The sequence below is a fragment of the Leptonychotes weddellii genome, chromosome 10 (assembly GCF_054177405.1).
Source record: "Leptonychotes weddellii isolate Sample4059 chromosome 10, ASM5417740v2, whole genome shotgun sequence".
In the NCBI taxonomy this organism is placed as follows: Eukaryota; Metazoa; Chordata; class Mammalia; order Carnivora; family Phocidae; genus Leptonychotes; species Leptonychotes weddellii.
The window spans coordinates 3,083,996-3,100,013 of NC_138378.1; the positions used below are offsets into that span (position 1 = coordinate 3,083,996).

Sequence of the window (16,018 nt, forward strand, 5' to 3'; positions counted from 1 at the left end):
AGTCAATCAGAAAAAGACATGTATCATATGATCTCACTGATATGAGGAATTCTTAATCTTAGGAAATAAAGTGAGGGTTGCTGGAGTGGTGGGGGGTGGGAGGGATAGGGTGGCTGGGTGATAGACATTGGGGAGGGTATGTGCTATGGTGAGCGCTGTCAATCGTGTAAGACTGATGAATCACAGACCTGTACCTCTGAAAAAATATTACATTATATGTTAAAAAAAAGAAGATAGTAGGAAGGGAAAAATGAAGAGGGGGGATTCAGAGGGGGAGACGAACCATGAGAGACTATGGACTCTGAGAAACAAACTGAGGGTTCTAGAGGGGAGGGGGGTGGGGTTAGCCTGGTGATGGGTATTAAAGAGGGCACGTATTGAATGGAGCACTGGGTGTTATTTGCAAACAATGAATCATGGAACACTACATCAAAAACTAATGATGTATGGTGATTAACATAACATAATAAAATAAAATTTAGAAAAAAGATAATCTTTTGCATAGCAAAGGAAACATTCGACAGAACCAAAAGAGAAGTATAGAATGGAAGAAGATATTTGCAAATTTCTTACCAGATAAAGGGCTAGTATCTAAAACCTATAAAGGACTTATTAAACTCAATACCCAAAGAACAAATAATCCAGTCAAGAAATGGACAGAAGACATGAACAGACATTTGTGCAAAGAAGACATCCAAATGGCCAACAGACACATAAAAAAATGCTCCACATCACTTGGCATCAGGGAAATACAAATCAAAACCACAATGAGATACCACCTCACACCAGTCAGAATGGCTACAATTAACATGTCAGGAAACAACGGATGTGGGGAATGTGGAGAAAGGGGATGCGGAGAAAGGGGAACCCTCCTACACTGTTGGTGGGAATGCAAGCTGGTGCAGCCACTCTGGAAAACAGTATGGAGGTTCCTCAAAAAGTTGAAAATAGAGCTACCCTATGACCCAGCAATTGCACTCCTGGTACTTACCCCAAAGATACAAAGGTGGTGATTCTGAGGTGTACCTGCACCCCAATATTCATAGCAGCAATGTCCACAATAGCCAAAGTATGGAAAGAGCCCAGATGTCCATCAAAATGAAATTAGGGAGAAAAACCATAAGAGACTTTTAATCATAGGAAACAAACTGAGGGTAGTTAGAGGGGAGGCGGGTGGCGGGATGGGGTAACTGGGTGATGGGCATTAAGGAGGGCACGTGATATAACGAGCACTGGGTGTTATATAAGACTGATGAATCACTGAACTCTGCCTCTGAAACTAATAATACACTATATGCTAATTGAATTTAAGTTAAAAAATAAAAATAAAAATAAAAATTACGAAAATTTCCATAATATAAAATTTCTTAAAAAGGAAGGCAATAAACCAGGAAGCATCACTTTGAAGTTAACAACCATCTGACATGTGCCTCAAAGGAGCAAGTGTTTTTACACATAGAAAATAAGAAGCTGCTCAAAGCTTTGGGGCAGAGAAGAGGATAGCAACACTTTCCTCCTGACCCTGAGGCTTTGAGGTATGGGAGAATTAGCACCTTAACTGGAGGTGCCATAATGGTGGTGGTGCCCTCAGCATATGGACTGGTTTCAATTAAGGCAAAGAAGTGGAGGGAGTTAGTGAAGAGATTGAGGATTCAGGTGAATTTCTGTAAAATGAATTGTCCTTAATAACAAAAGAAAGGGGTCTATTTTCCTCACAAGATTAGTGGAAGGTTTTAGGATCTCATCTTTTAGGAATGGTATCTAATTTTACCTGTAGCTTTTTTTGTGAATTCAGTATTATTGAGTTATACAAATTTTCAGTGAAAGCACGTGGAAGGGGGAAGGGGAAAATAATGGTGATTATTCATATGCATTCAGTGTTTGAATCTGAGGACAGTCTGTGAGTGGGAATTGAGGAATGCATAGGATTTCACACTATTTCAAAAGCATAAATGACAGGATTTGGTAACATTTTTAAAAAGGATAGCCTCTAATAAATATTAATGGTAGTAATTCCTTTTTTGGTCAAAAACAAGAAATTATACCATTATACTATGAAATCATCCCAGTATTTCCTTCATAAAAGTGAACAAATAGATTAAATGTGACACATGTAATGTATGACACGATCAATTGATGGAGCAAGAAATGTGTTACTTAGTGATACTTAATAAGAAATAATTATTATTTATGTAACTTTTAAGTTTTTAAACTGGTGTTTAAAGAAGACTTAAAGCAGGAGTAAATTATTTATGGTCAAACCTGTTTTTAAATTTAAGGATCATCAGTGGGAAGCAGTGATTGTGCCTGAGGATAAAGTACAAATATACAGCATTGAAGGTATTTAACTTGTTTCCTCTAACTCTCCTCTTGACTCTGATCACATGGAGTAGCAGTTGCATGCTCTCTGGGGAAAAAAATAGACTAACGAAAACAAAGTGAACATTTTCATATATTCACATTCATAAATTTGATAGTTCAATATCAATATTCCCTGAACCCACATTTCCCCCACCCCCAATTTCCCAACTCCTTCCTGAACTTTTCTTTAGTCTAAAACTTATGATCACATGTCACTTTCTTGTCAATATGTTCAAGGCCCTTGCCTTTTATCCTATTAGTTTGATGAGGTCCAAACATCTAGTTCCTGTACTAATATAACTGGAATCGTGTAACACTGCTGGCGAAGTCCTACAACTTGGCAACTGGTAGCACCACACATTCAGCTATCAAGATAGATTTTAGGCATTTCAATGGGGATGTGGTATCTCTTGATAGTTCTTATTTGCATATTCCTCTTGACCATGAATATTGAGCACTTTTGCATTTGCTTGGTGGCCATTGATATATACTCTTTGTGCAGTATCCGTTTAAATATTTTGTCCTTTTTTTTTTCTAGGCTGTCTTTTTTTAATTAAGTTTTTGAGTTCTTACATACGTGGGTATCAATTCTTTGATAGATAGATGTTCTATGTGTATTTTCTCCCCGTCTGCATCTTGCTAATTTATTTTCTTAGGGGTGTCTTTAATGAGCAGAAGTCTTTAAATTTGAAGTCCACTTGATCACTTTTTTCATTGTGCTTATTGCTTTGTGTGACCTAAGTAATTTTTGACTACTACCAATTCACAAAGATGTTCTTTTGTTTGTCTATAAAAACTTTGTGGTTTTAGCTTTTATGTTTGGGATTATGATCCATCTCAAAATAACATTTGGTTATGGTATGATACAGGAGTTGAGGTTCATTTTTTTCACATGGACATGCAGTTATTCCAGGACTATTTGATGAAAAGACTTTCCTTTCCCCACTGGATTTTATTGATTCCCTCTTTGAAAATCAAATGACTGATAGAAGTGCACATTTTATTTCTTAAAGCTGTACTCCATCCCATGGATCTATTTGCCATTCCTTATGCAAGTAGTACCACACTGTTTTAATTTTTGTAGATTTATAGTTAGTCTTGAAATCAGATAGTGTAAGTCTTCCAACAATGTGGTTTTTTTCAAGGCTGTTTTAGAAATTCTAGACCTTCTGTATTTCCATATATCTTTTAGAGTTGACTTATCAATTGCTATAAAAAGCCTGCTAGATTTATAATTGCAACTGTAGTTTGATATGGGGAGAAATAACATTGTAACAATAGTAAGTATTTCAGTCCACAAACATGGTGTATTTTTACATTTATTTGGGTCTTTGGTTTCTCTCAACAACGCCTTGTTTTCAGTGTGGAAATCTTACATATCCTTTGATGAACTTATTCCCAGGTCTTCAATCTTAACCTTATATGATTGTGAATAGAATTGGTTTTTAATTTCATTTTCCAGATATTTTCTGCTGGTACATAAAAATACAATTGATTTTGAAATACTTACCTTGTATCCTACAATCTTGCCAAAGTCACTATTTAGTTCTAGTAGTTGTAGCATGGATTCCTGGGGATATTCTAGGTAGTCCGTCATGGTATCTGCAAATAGAGAGAGGTTTTACTTCTTCCTTTCTGATCCTTATGGCCTTCCTTAACGAAATTCTTTATCCCTCTCCCCTACCTCTTCTTCCTTCCTCTCTTTATTTTTTCCTCCCTTTATTCCTACCTTTGCCTTACTGCAATAGCTAGAACTTCTAGTACAGTATTGGATAGAAGTGGTAAAAGTGGTCATCTTTGCATTCTTCATGATCTTTGCTTAGGAAAGAACATGTAGTATTTGACCCTCACACATGATGTTAGCTGAAGGTTTTTTGTAGATTACCTTCCATCAGGTTGAGGAAGTTGGTGAGTCTTCACGTGTATAAACACACATGAAACTATTATGCAATTCAAGGTAGTAAATATATCCAGTCCCCCTAAATGTTCTTTATGCTCCTTTTGATCTATCCCCAGGAAGATCTAGCCCCAGGAAGTCACTGATATTTTCTCTGCCATGGACAAGTTTACATTTTCTGCAGTTTCTATAAATAGAATCATACAGCATATACCTATATATATGCATATTTATGTTAGTATATGTAATATGTATAATTATATGTACTATCTATGTAATATATAAATATATATGTAAAAATATATGTAATACATATTTTATACAAGTGTAATATGTACGTTTATATATGACATTTGTATATTTTTTATATAATACATTTAGATATATATTTTTTATTTAGCCACATTACATGTATTAATAGTTTATTCCTTTTTATTGCTGAGTGGTATTCCATTGCATGGTTATACTTCAATTTGTTTATCCGTTCACCTTTTGATGAGTATTTGGAATGTTCCCAGTTTTCAGCTATTATAAAATGCTGCTGTGAGTATTCATGTATACTTATTTCCATGTATGTGTATATATATGCTTTTATTTCTCCTGGGGAAATACTTAGGAGTGTAGTGGCTGTGTCAAAACATAAGTATATGTTTACCTTTTTCAGAAACTTCCAAAATGTTGTCCCAAGCAGTTTTATCATTTTACATTTTCACCACCAGTGTGTAAGAGTTCCAGTTGACATCCTTGGCAACGCTTCATATGGTCAATCTTACCTTGCCTTATTGCACTGCCTGGAACCTTCAGTACAATGTTGAGTAGAAGTGATGAGAGTAGATGTCTTTGCCTAGTTTTTGATGTTAGGCGGGGGAAGCATTCCTTTTTTTCACCATGATGTATTTATGGTGGCAGTTTTTCATGTGTGCCCTCTGTCAAATTGAGGAAATTCTCTTATTCCTAATTTGCTGCGAGAGCCTTCCTTGATCACAAATGTTGGATTTGGGGAAATGCTTTTCCTGCCTCTATTGATATTATATGTAGTTTCTCTTGTTTGGTTCCTTAATAGAAATACATTGATTTTTAAATGTTAGACCAACTTTGCATTGTTGGGATAAACCCCACTTGATTTTAGTACGTTATCCTTTTATATATCATTGGAATTGATTTATGAAATTTACTTAGGAATTTGGTATTCTATGCACTAGAAGGTCTGCAGTTTTCTTGTAATGTCTTTCAGTTTCAGAGTGAGGGCAGTATTAGCCTCATAAAAATGAATTGGCAAGTTTTCCATCGTCTTCAGTTTTCTGTAAGAATGTGAGTGGAGTTGATACTGTTTCTTAAGTACCTACTAGTGTTTGTCAGTGAAGCAGTCTGGGCTGCCACCGTTCTTTGTTGAAGACTCTTAACTACAAATTCAGTTTATTTAATAGAAAGTGTTTCAAGTTATCTGTTTCTTCTTGAGTAAGCTAATAATTTGTGTCTCTCTAGTAATCTATCCATTTTATTCAAATTTATTGGCATGAAGTGGTTTATTATGGTCCCTTAGTATCTTTGTAATGTCTGTAGACTTGTTATGATGGCCATTCTGTCACTCCTGATGTTTATAACTTGTATATTTTTTCCCTAATCAGTCTGATAAGAGGAATATCAGTTTATTGGTATTGTCAAAGAACCAGCCTTTGGTCTCATTGATTTTTCTCTATTGTTTTTCTATTTTCCATTTGGTTGATATCTGCTCTTTTGTTTATTTACTTATTTTTTTGCTTTGGTTTTAATTTGTTTTTCTGTTTCTAGTGTCTCAGGGTAAAAGCTGATTTTATTGTATCTCCTTTGTTGGCTTTATACCCCCTTTAATTAGTCGTTGATTTAGGATTTATTCTATTCATTTTTAACTTAATAGTGTGTCTATTCAGGTAATATTACACCCTTTTATGTGTAGCACGGGAACCCTGCAACAGTGCACTTGCGCATTTGCTTTCCTGGCTTTCATGCCATTGCTATCAATATACACAAAAGGTTTTTGTTTGTTTCTTTGTTTGTTGTTTTGTTTTGCATGTTGGTGTAATGATTTTTTGCTTTATGCAGCCAATTAGGTTTTAAAGAGATTTTTTAAATGGATTAAAAAGTATTTTATATTTACCTACACGTTTACCATTTCCAGTGTTGAGTTTTCCTTTGTGTGGATTCAGATTTCTACCTAGTGTTGTTTTCCTTCTCCCTGAATGACTTGTCTAGTATTTCTTGTAGTACAATACCAGTGATGAGTTCTTTCAGTTTTTATGTATCAGAAAAATCTTTTGTTTTCATTTTTGAAAATTACTTTTGATACATATCGAATTTTAGATTGCCTGTTGTTTTAGTTCAGTTTACTTTAAAGATGTTACTCTACTGTCTCCTGGCTTATGTTGTTTCTGATGAGAAGTCTACTGTCATTCTCTAGTTTGTTCCATTTTATTTAAAGTCTTTTTACCCCTGGATGCTTTTAAGATTTTCTCTTCATCACTAGTTTTAAACAGTGCCAATATCATGCTTTAGTGTGATTTTCTTCATGTTGTTTGTTCTTGGGGTTCATTGAGACTTTTGTTCTGTGGGTTCATAGTTTTCATCACATTTAAAGTTTTTATCCAGTATTCTTCAGATATTTTTTCCTGCTGATTCTTTCTTCTCCTTCCCTTTGGAGAGTCTGATTATACATACACTAAGCTACCTGAAGTTTTCCCACAGCTCACTGATTCTGTGGTTTCTCCACTCCTTCCACCCCAGATTTCCACCCCCTTTTTTTTCATTTGAATACTTTTCTATTGCTGTATTTCATGGTCATTAATATTTTCTTTAGCAGTGTCTCATCTGTTGTTGGTCCTATCTTGTATAATGTTCACCTCCCGTGTTGTATTTTTCATTTCTGGAAGTTTGATTTGGGTCTTTTTGTAGGATAAATTTTTAATTTTAGAATAGTTTTAGATTACAGAAAACTTGCCAAAATGGTATATAAAGTTTCTATGTACCTCCTCACCCAGTTTTTCCAATTTTTTAAATTGTGGTTAAAAAACAAATAAATACAACATAAAATTTACTACCTTACTATTTTAAGTGTATAGTTCAGTAGTGTTAAGTATATTCACATTGTTGTGAAGCAGATCTCCAGAACTTTTGTCATCTTGCCAAATTATAACTCTATACCCGTTAATCAACTTCCCTTTTCCCCCCATCCACTCAGCCCCTGGTAACCACCATTCTACATTTTTCTTCTGTGAATTTGACTATTTTAAGTGGAATCATACAGTATATATCTTTTTGTGACTGGCATTTTTCATTTAGCATAGTGTTTTCTCCCATACTTTTTTTTTTTTTTTTTAAGATTTTTATTTTCTTTAATCTCTACACCCACCTTGGGGCTCGAACCCCCTAGAACAAGATCCACTGACCAAGCCAGGAGCCCCTTATTTTATTTTATTTTATTTTTAAGATTTTATTTATTTGCGAGAGAGAGAATGAGAGAGAGCATGAGAGGGAGGAGGGTCAGAGGGAGAAGCAGACTCCCTGCCGAGCAGGGAGCCCGATGTGGGACTTGATCCCGGGACTCCAGGATCATGACCTGAGCCGAAGGCAGTCGCTTAACCAACTGAGCCACCCAGGCGCCCCCCCTTATTTTTTAACTTTTATATCTTTTTTTTCACATCTTACATTTTTATGGTACCTCCGTTACTGCATTCTAAAACAAAAAGCCTACTTGGATCTTCATCTTCCTCTAGTTGTCTCACTCTTTTTCCATTCATAGCCAATTTTGAGAGATAGTTTTTACTAAATCTTTTTTCTCCTGCTTTTCATCCTGTTCTTATTACATTGTTTTCCATCCCACTCCACTGAAATTTTAGATGTCAAAATAATAGTTTATTATTAATATCAATATGCACACTTTCAGTCCTTATACTTGAACCTTCCCCCACATTTGACACTGTTGACTACACTTTCATTTTTTAATCTTTTTCCTAATTTCTCAGCTAAGCTCTATATACTCATCCTTTATTTCCTATTTTGACAAATGGTATGATAAAACTTCCAGGTCCCCCAATATAGAAGCCATTCTTGATTGTTTCCTCTCCCTCAACTAATCATTTTTCATGTTCATGTATTTCTCTTAACATTTTTTGAATTTCTTTACTCCCCTTTATTTTCATGCTTATCACTGCCTCCACTTCCTAATAAAGTTCTGTCTTTTGCATCTTGCCAAACGTAGTTGTGCATAATTGGGCAAAAAAAAAGTTATTTTCATTGTTGTAATAGCATAAGTTGATTTTTAAGATTTATTTTCCAATACATAACTCGTCCTAATTTTATGAGGACACTTTTATAAAAAATTAAGTTCTTTATGTTTAGATTAAAAGGGGTTTTTTGGAGCTTCCTGGTTGGTGAATAATAATGAATCTTCATGCCAGGAGGGTGGTGCACCCTAAACTTCACAGGGACAGGAGCTCCTGTGCTCCGGACCCTTCCAAACCTCACTCACACTGTGTATCTCTTCACCTAGCTGTTCATGTGTATCCTTTAATATCCTTTGTAGTAAAGTGGTAATCTAGTGTAACCTATATGGAATGGGCAGTATCTGAATTTTTACATGAATAGCAGTCATGGAAGTAAAAAAAAAAAAAAAAAAGGAACCTGGAAGTCAGTCATTATTTCTAGTGAAAAAGAATTTCATTAGTTGCAGGCTGAGGGGATGGGGAAGCAGCAGCATGATGGATTGCAGGCAGTTAGACCCTTTTATATGTAATATGTAAGAATGTATAAAATGAAGGCTCCATGGGCAATCTTAAAATTTTTTTAAATGCCTTTGCAGAAGAAAACATTATTATATTCATATAGTGTACTAGAATCTCATATAAATATGTTTATCTATAAATAGTTTTTTTTTTAAAGATTTACTTAGAGTGAGAGCACGCTTGCACATGCCCGTGTGCGTTGGGAGGAGAGGAAGAGGGAGAGAGTCACAAGCAGACTCTGCACTAAGTGTGGAGCCCATCATAGGGCTCAATCTCACAACCCTGAGATCATGACCTGAGCCAAAACCAAGAGTTGGATGCTCAATTGACTGTGCCTCCCAGGCACCCCAAAATACTTGGCTTTTTAGCAAGCAACAAAATAACTTTCCTGGTATCATAGTAATATTGCTAATTAAAAACAAGCTATGGGGCACCTGGGTGGCTCAGATGGTTAAGCGTCTGCCTTCGGCTCAGGTCATGATCTCAGGGTCCTGGGATCGAGTCCCGCATCAGGTTCCCTGCTCAGTGCAGAGCCTGCTTCTCCCTCTCCCTCTGCCACTCCCTCTGCTTGTGCTCTTCTGTCTATCTCTCTGTCAAATAAATAAATAAAATCTTTAAAAAAAAAAAAAGAAAAAGAAAAACAAGCTATGATATAGTCCAGGCAGTTAAAGGAACTAACAAAAATTTCAACAAAGCCCACAATAAAATATAACAAATATCAATAAATTCTTTATAGATAGTCACAGTATATGTGGGGAATAGTTTGTACAAAAAGGTACAAAACATTCAGCAATATTTGAAGTAATTCTAATATGTTTATGTAAGCAGTGAAACAAATATTGTATTTACTATAAGTTTGTGGCCAGCTGCAGGAAAAAAATCATATCAGAGCAATATAATAATCAAAAATATCCATAAGGATTATAAATTTTCTAATATTCATCAGAATTCAAAACATTATTCGCTTCAAAATCACCCAAACTTTCAACTCTAAAGCCTGAAAACTTGTTACTTTTGAAACACATGACTTTTTTTTCCCAGAATAAAACCACCAGCACTCTTTAGTTAGAAACTGTCACCATTATCTTCAAGCAATTAATAATTCTTATAATCATCAAAGGACTTTACTGCGGAAGTTTGTCATGACCATATAGTTGCAAAAACAGACAACACATATTCTGCTTGAGTAAGCCTCATAGGAATCAGAATTATTTGTCCTGTAGATTAGGTCATGAAGTAGGCAGCAGAGCTTTTCTTCATGTAGAGACAAATTTTTCTACTTGGTATCCTCCATCTCCATCAGGATGTAGGATTTCCTCCTGCCCAAAAATATACGGTGGGGGCAGGTGTGGCGACTTGTCAGTCATCAACAGGAATACCATCAGAAGTAGAACAGGGCCATAAGTGGCCTCTAGTCCGTAATACAGGCACATTAATTGGATGCCAAGTGATTCTTTGGTGAATTTTTAGAGGAAGGGAAGTGAATACCTCTTATAAACTGGCACTTACAGTATTTTCAGTGGATCAGTGAATTAATGGAGGAATTGCCCTGATTCTTTCTTTAGTTTCCTGGCACTCAAGGTGTTTGACAGTTGTTTACTGTCAACTTGCTTGTAACAGCTGGATTTAAGAGAAATGTTTGAATGGATGCTTATGCCTAGAAATATAGTTACTTATGGAATTAAAGTTATTTTCTTTGCCTCTTTTAAATTAAGCAAATAGTTTTCTTAGATATGTTCTAGGAGTATTTATTAAGAACCTATTAGTGTCCACAGCATATTTAGGGCTTTAGCTCATTAGTTATTGTATTAGTTTGTAATTTATAGATCAAGAAACAGACTCTGAAAAATAAATTGGATTGGTTTGCATAAGTTGTTAGTGCTGGAATTGATTGTTAAATCCTAAAAGTTAATGTTATTTCACTTCAATTTAATTAATATGCTACCTGGCTTATTTATAACATGCCTAGAGAGTGGTATCATAGAAATGAATATAAACTAATTGGTGTGATTTGTTTGTATACAGTGAGAGAATCGAAGAAGCTGCTGACCATAATTCTGAAAAACATAGTAAAAATTAGTAAAAGAGAAGGGAAAGAATTGCTTTTGTATTTTGATGCATCATTAGAAATCACTAGTGTGACACAAAAAATTTTTGGTGCACATAAATATAGGGTAAGTGTTTAAATTCTTTTCAACATTTATTTTCATAAGATTCTTTTTAATATTTATTTTCATAATTATGGAAACTTTCGGTTACCGGGGGCTGTAAGTTTCATTTTTTTTCCTAGAATTCTTAAAATGACGTGTTGATTTTTAGTTCTTTAAATTTTTATTGTGGAATAGCCCTCAGATTGTAGGCCATATCCTTGAGACACCTGTTAGAATCTCAGATGACAAAATAAGCTGCAGTATTCAAAATATTTAATGAATTCCTGCTAGGTGTTTAAAAAGTGAATTAAGACAAGACCATGTTTTTAAGATATTAAACAGTGTTTGTGAGAATTACAGAATCTACCTCGGAAGAAGTAAATAAGGGGCAGGTATAGAAGTTGAGAAAAGAGAATGCTCATTAAGAGTCTGATATGAAGGAAAGGCTGTTCAGATGGGACTTGAAATGGCCTTGGAAATTGATGGGTGAAATTTAGAGAAGATGCATTCTGGGACTGTGGAAGACATGATGAGTCAGTAAGGTGACAATTCAGGTTCAGTTTCAGGGAGCTACTCTGTTGACAGGCTTGGATAGCACATGTCGTAGTCTGTTCAGGCTGCTGGAGCGCGAATACTGTAGACGGGGTGGCTGAAAATGACAGACCTCCTTTCTTTCTGTCTCTTCTGTCATTTCTTTTTCTCTGCCTCCCCATTCACTTCCATCTGTCTCTCCTAGCTCTGGAGGCTAGGTGGCTATGACTGGCACCAGCAGACACACTTTTGGCCGAGGCCCCGCTTCCTGTTTCACAGTGGCTGTCTTTTCACTGTGTCCTCACATGCCAGAAGGGGTCAGGGAGTCCTTTGGGGTCTCATTTCATAGGGGCACTGATCATATTCACAAGGACCCTGCCCTGATGAAGCAGTCACCTGCCAGAGGCCCTGCCTCCTAACACCATCACCTTGGGGGGGTAGGTTTCAATATATGAATTTGGGGGACACATTGAGTTCAGAGCAGTGCAGAAGATTTATGGGGAAGAAAAATAGAGACTGTGTGTGGAGAAGAGTATTTATATATACAAAATAATGATTTGAGATAATTTGGGAGTTTTGAAAGGAAATGCAGGAAATACATTAACATGGAAAGAACTGGGAGAAAATGACATCACTTTGAATTAATTTAATTTTAGGAATTTACCAGAAAACAGGGTATTTCGGTTGCCAAAACATCTGTGCATATACTTTTTGATGCAAGTGGATCACAGGTATGTGTCTGACTTACTTGATTTTTATCACTGAGCTAAGCTGAACCCTAAATAATTGCACAGCATTATGTTGGACGGTGAGTATCTGAAAAATGAATTGTCTCAACATAGAGTGCCCCACTAAGGTACATGATTGTTTAAACGTGTTATTAAAGATCATTTACTTTAGTACAGAAGATAGTTATTAATATCATTTTGGTAACTTTAAAAATTAGGCATATATGTCCTGCCACTAATGCCAAAGCTTGTTTTATGTCTATGGACGTTTGAAAATGTGGGTGTTTTTTGTTGGGTCACTTTGACTAAGTACATGGAAAACAAAGAATTGACTTTGGTAAGTGTGGGATGAATGGGCGCTTTACTAAGACATCCAGTGATTTTTGAGAACTTCCTGCAGTTTGCAGTTTGAAATACTTTTCTCCACATTCTCCAACAGATTCTAGTGCCAGAAAGTCAAGTCTCACCCACCGAAGAGGAACTCACTACTTTGAAAGAAAAACCTAACTCCCAAAAGGAATTTGCTAAACCTCCGAAATATATCAAAAACTGTAATCAAGGAGACAGAAAGAATAGTCAGCTTGAGGTAAATATGGTGTCAAAATAGTTGTTGATAGGGGCGCCTGGGTGGCTGTCGTTAAGCATCTGCCTTCGGCTCAGGTCATGATCCCAGGGTCCTGGGATTGAGCCCCACATCGGGCTCCCTGCTTAGCGGGAAGTCTGCTTCTCCCTCTCCTGCTCCCCCTGCTTGTGTTCCGTCTCTCGCTGTGTCTCTTTCTGTCAAATAAATAAGTAAAATCTTAAAAAAAAAATAGTTTTTTATAAAACAGCATAGATCAAATCATTGCTACATATAATTACAGAAAAAAAGCATCTAGAATTTACCTTAATGGCCTTCATCAATAACATTCAGAGTATTTCCCCTGCCTTTTACAAATGCAAACAAAAGATAGTATTTTAGCAATTGTGTTTGTGCAGGGTTAAGAGGGTTAAGTAAGACAAGGTATACTATACACTTGTAAATTCCAAGTTAGAAATATGTAAGAAAGTACCACTTGTTACATTTATCCTGTCTATTTTTGCTTTTGGCTGTTATGTAGAATGCAAATCTATAATGTAACGTTCTCTTTATTTGCATAAGGAAAGAAAGCTAAATATTAAGTACTTTTTCCTCCTCCTCCTGCTGGTGGAGGCTCTCCTCTAGGCCATATTCAGCAGAACCAGTTCTCAGCCTCCTTGTCTTGTGACAGTTGAGGTTGCTAATAGCCTTGTCTTTCTTAATGTCCTCACCTTCTTTGATTTCTGTTAGCCTTTTAGTTCTCTTCCTACTTCTGTTACTACATTAGAGATACTTTCTTTCCCCGCATCCTAAATGTAGATTTGTTCTGAAAGCTTGACTCAGCTTCTTGAACATCTCTATGCCTTCTCCCTTAAAGAGCTTCCTTCATGTGCATAGTTTAAGCTCTTGAAATATACTAGATCTCTCTTCAAAGTGCTGCAGGGAAGTCTCCACTTACTCTTCGAGTGTTTCCTTTTGTATGTCTTGTTTTCCTGATCTAACCTCAAACTCTTTTATCTTTTGCTTCAAATTTGCATCTGCCTCCATACTTCAATAAAGCTACCATTAATTTTCCGATGGTATCCTGAATCCTGCCTCCTCTCCCCTGACACCTAGGACCAAGGTACTAGTGATGGTTCTTTCACAGTACCTCGCACATCCTCCCCTCCTCATTCCCTTCGCCCTTACTCATTTTAGTACACCCAGCTCAGTACAGCAGCTTCCTCATTGTCCTTTGACTCTGTGAACTACCCCATGTGGTATTCCTTCCCCTGGTTTTTCTTAATCCCAGAGTCCCTGTTGCATTCTGCTCAGAAAGTTGTGGGATCTCTGTGTTTATCTTCCTGCATCGAAATTTTAACTCAATTCTGAGACCTACAAGTTCATTTTACTCTACATACTGACCACGTTAGTAAGATTAACTGCTTTCCTGCCTCTTTTTATGTCACACTAATTCTTGCCTCTATACCTTCATTCATGTTGTTTGTCCTTTTTTTTTTTTTTTTTTACCTTCCCTCATTTAAAGTGCCCTTACAATTGCAAGTCTTGATTAATTTTCACTTTTCTTCATGGACCTTTTCCTGTTTTAGTTTTTACTAATATCTCACCTTTAGGCAACTTTAACTCTCACAGGCTCTTCCGTACATTTTTTCATGTTGATGTTACTCACTGTTTTTTCCCCATTAGTCTTGTGTCCTTCGTTAAATGAAAAATGCCATCTTCTGTTTTCTTTGGACAATTAAATTATAAAAGCCATTTTCTATGTTTTTATATCAGGGTCATAACACGAGTACTTATTTAAAATGCTAATTCTTAGGGCCCCCCTACCTTAAATTTATTGTCATAAACTCTAGAAGTAAAAATCTGTAAGAAACAGTGCACTGTTGTTAAATACCACTGTGTTTTTGTTAAGGATTGACTGAAGCATTTATATGAATAGGTAACTTCCCAGGTCCCATTCACTATGCCACTAGGAACTGTCTTTTCTTGAAGAATCCATTGGTTCAGTAGTTTGTTTTCTGGTTAATCGTAGAATTCCTCCTTTTCCTCTCCTTTCCACCCTTCCTCCACACCCTGTTTACAGAACTATTAAAAACTCCTGCAGTATTTTTTTCTTAGTCTTAGGGGCAGGTGCCTTTTGAAAACCAGATCTCCTTTGCATCTTTACAGTTTGTCACCATCTGCTCCGTTCCATGGCGTCCTCTGAAACTCTTTTCCACCTCTGTTCAGTGACTCTAGGATGAAGTTAGAAAATGCACATCTTTACTGGAACCACTGGCTCTGGTGCCGCTGAGGCTCTGAATTCCTGTAGCTACTTTTTACTCCAAAGCTACTTTAGTCCTCACAGAATATTAATACAGTTTTTTAAAATGTGTGAAAGTTTTGAAGAATTCTAAACATTATGAAAGCATTCACAAACAAATGTATATAAATTTACATAACTATGTATCCAAATATCATACACTGAAATAGAATAAGAAACTGAGCCATTGGTTATAGATACACTCAGTATCAATAAAATATTTTCAGCTAGTATATAAGGTGCTATATTTCATATGTATGGGTATTCTAGAAATACTTTTTATTTTATTTTTTTTCATTATTATTATTTTTTTATTCTTATGTTAATCCCCATACATTACATCATTAGTTTTAGATGAAGTGTTCCATGATTCATTGTGCATACCACCCAGTGCTCCATGCAGAATGTGCCCTCCTCAATACCCACCACCAGGCTAACCCATCCTCCCACACCCCTCCCCTCTAGAACCCTGTTTGTTTTTCAGAGTCCATCGTCTCTCATGGTTCGTCTACCCCTCCGATTTCCCCTGCTTCGTTCTTCCCCTCCCGCTACCTTCTTCTTCTTTTTTTTTTTCTTAACATATATTGCATTATTTGTTTCAGAGGTACAGATCTGAGATTCAACAGTCTTGCACAATTCACAGCGCTTACCAGAGCACATACCCTCCCCAGTGTCTATCACCCAGTCACCCCATCCCTCCCACCCCACCCCCCACTCCAGCAACCCTCAGTTT

The 16,018-nt window shown here is 36.2% G+C and overlaps 1 protein-coding gene across 6 annotated transcripts in view; it reads left to right on the forward strand.

Annotated features, from left to right (window-relative positions):
* Positions 1-16,018, forward strand: part of SYCP2 (synaptonemal complex protein 2) — a 79,557-nt gene that overhangs the window by 29,800 nt on the left and 33,739 nt on the right. For all 6 annotated transcript variants that reach the window (XM_081832496.1, XM_081832497.1, XM_081832495.1 and 3 more), the window contains 4 exons: positions 2,280-2,340; positions 11,041-11,189; positions 12,353-12,427; positions 12,864-13,010. In XM_081832496.1, coding sequence (XP_081688622.1) covers positions 2,280-2,340; positions 11,041-11,189; positions 12,353-12,427; positions 12,864-13,010 — 432 coding nt within the window. The remainder of the gene's footprint in view (positions 1-2,279; positions 2,341-11,040; positions 11,190-12,352; positions 12,428-12,863; positions 13,011-16,018) is intronic.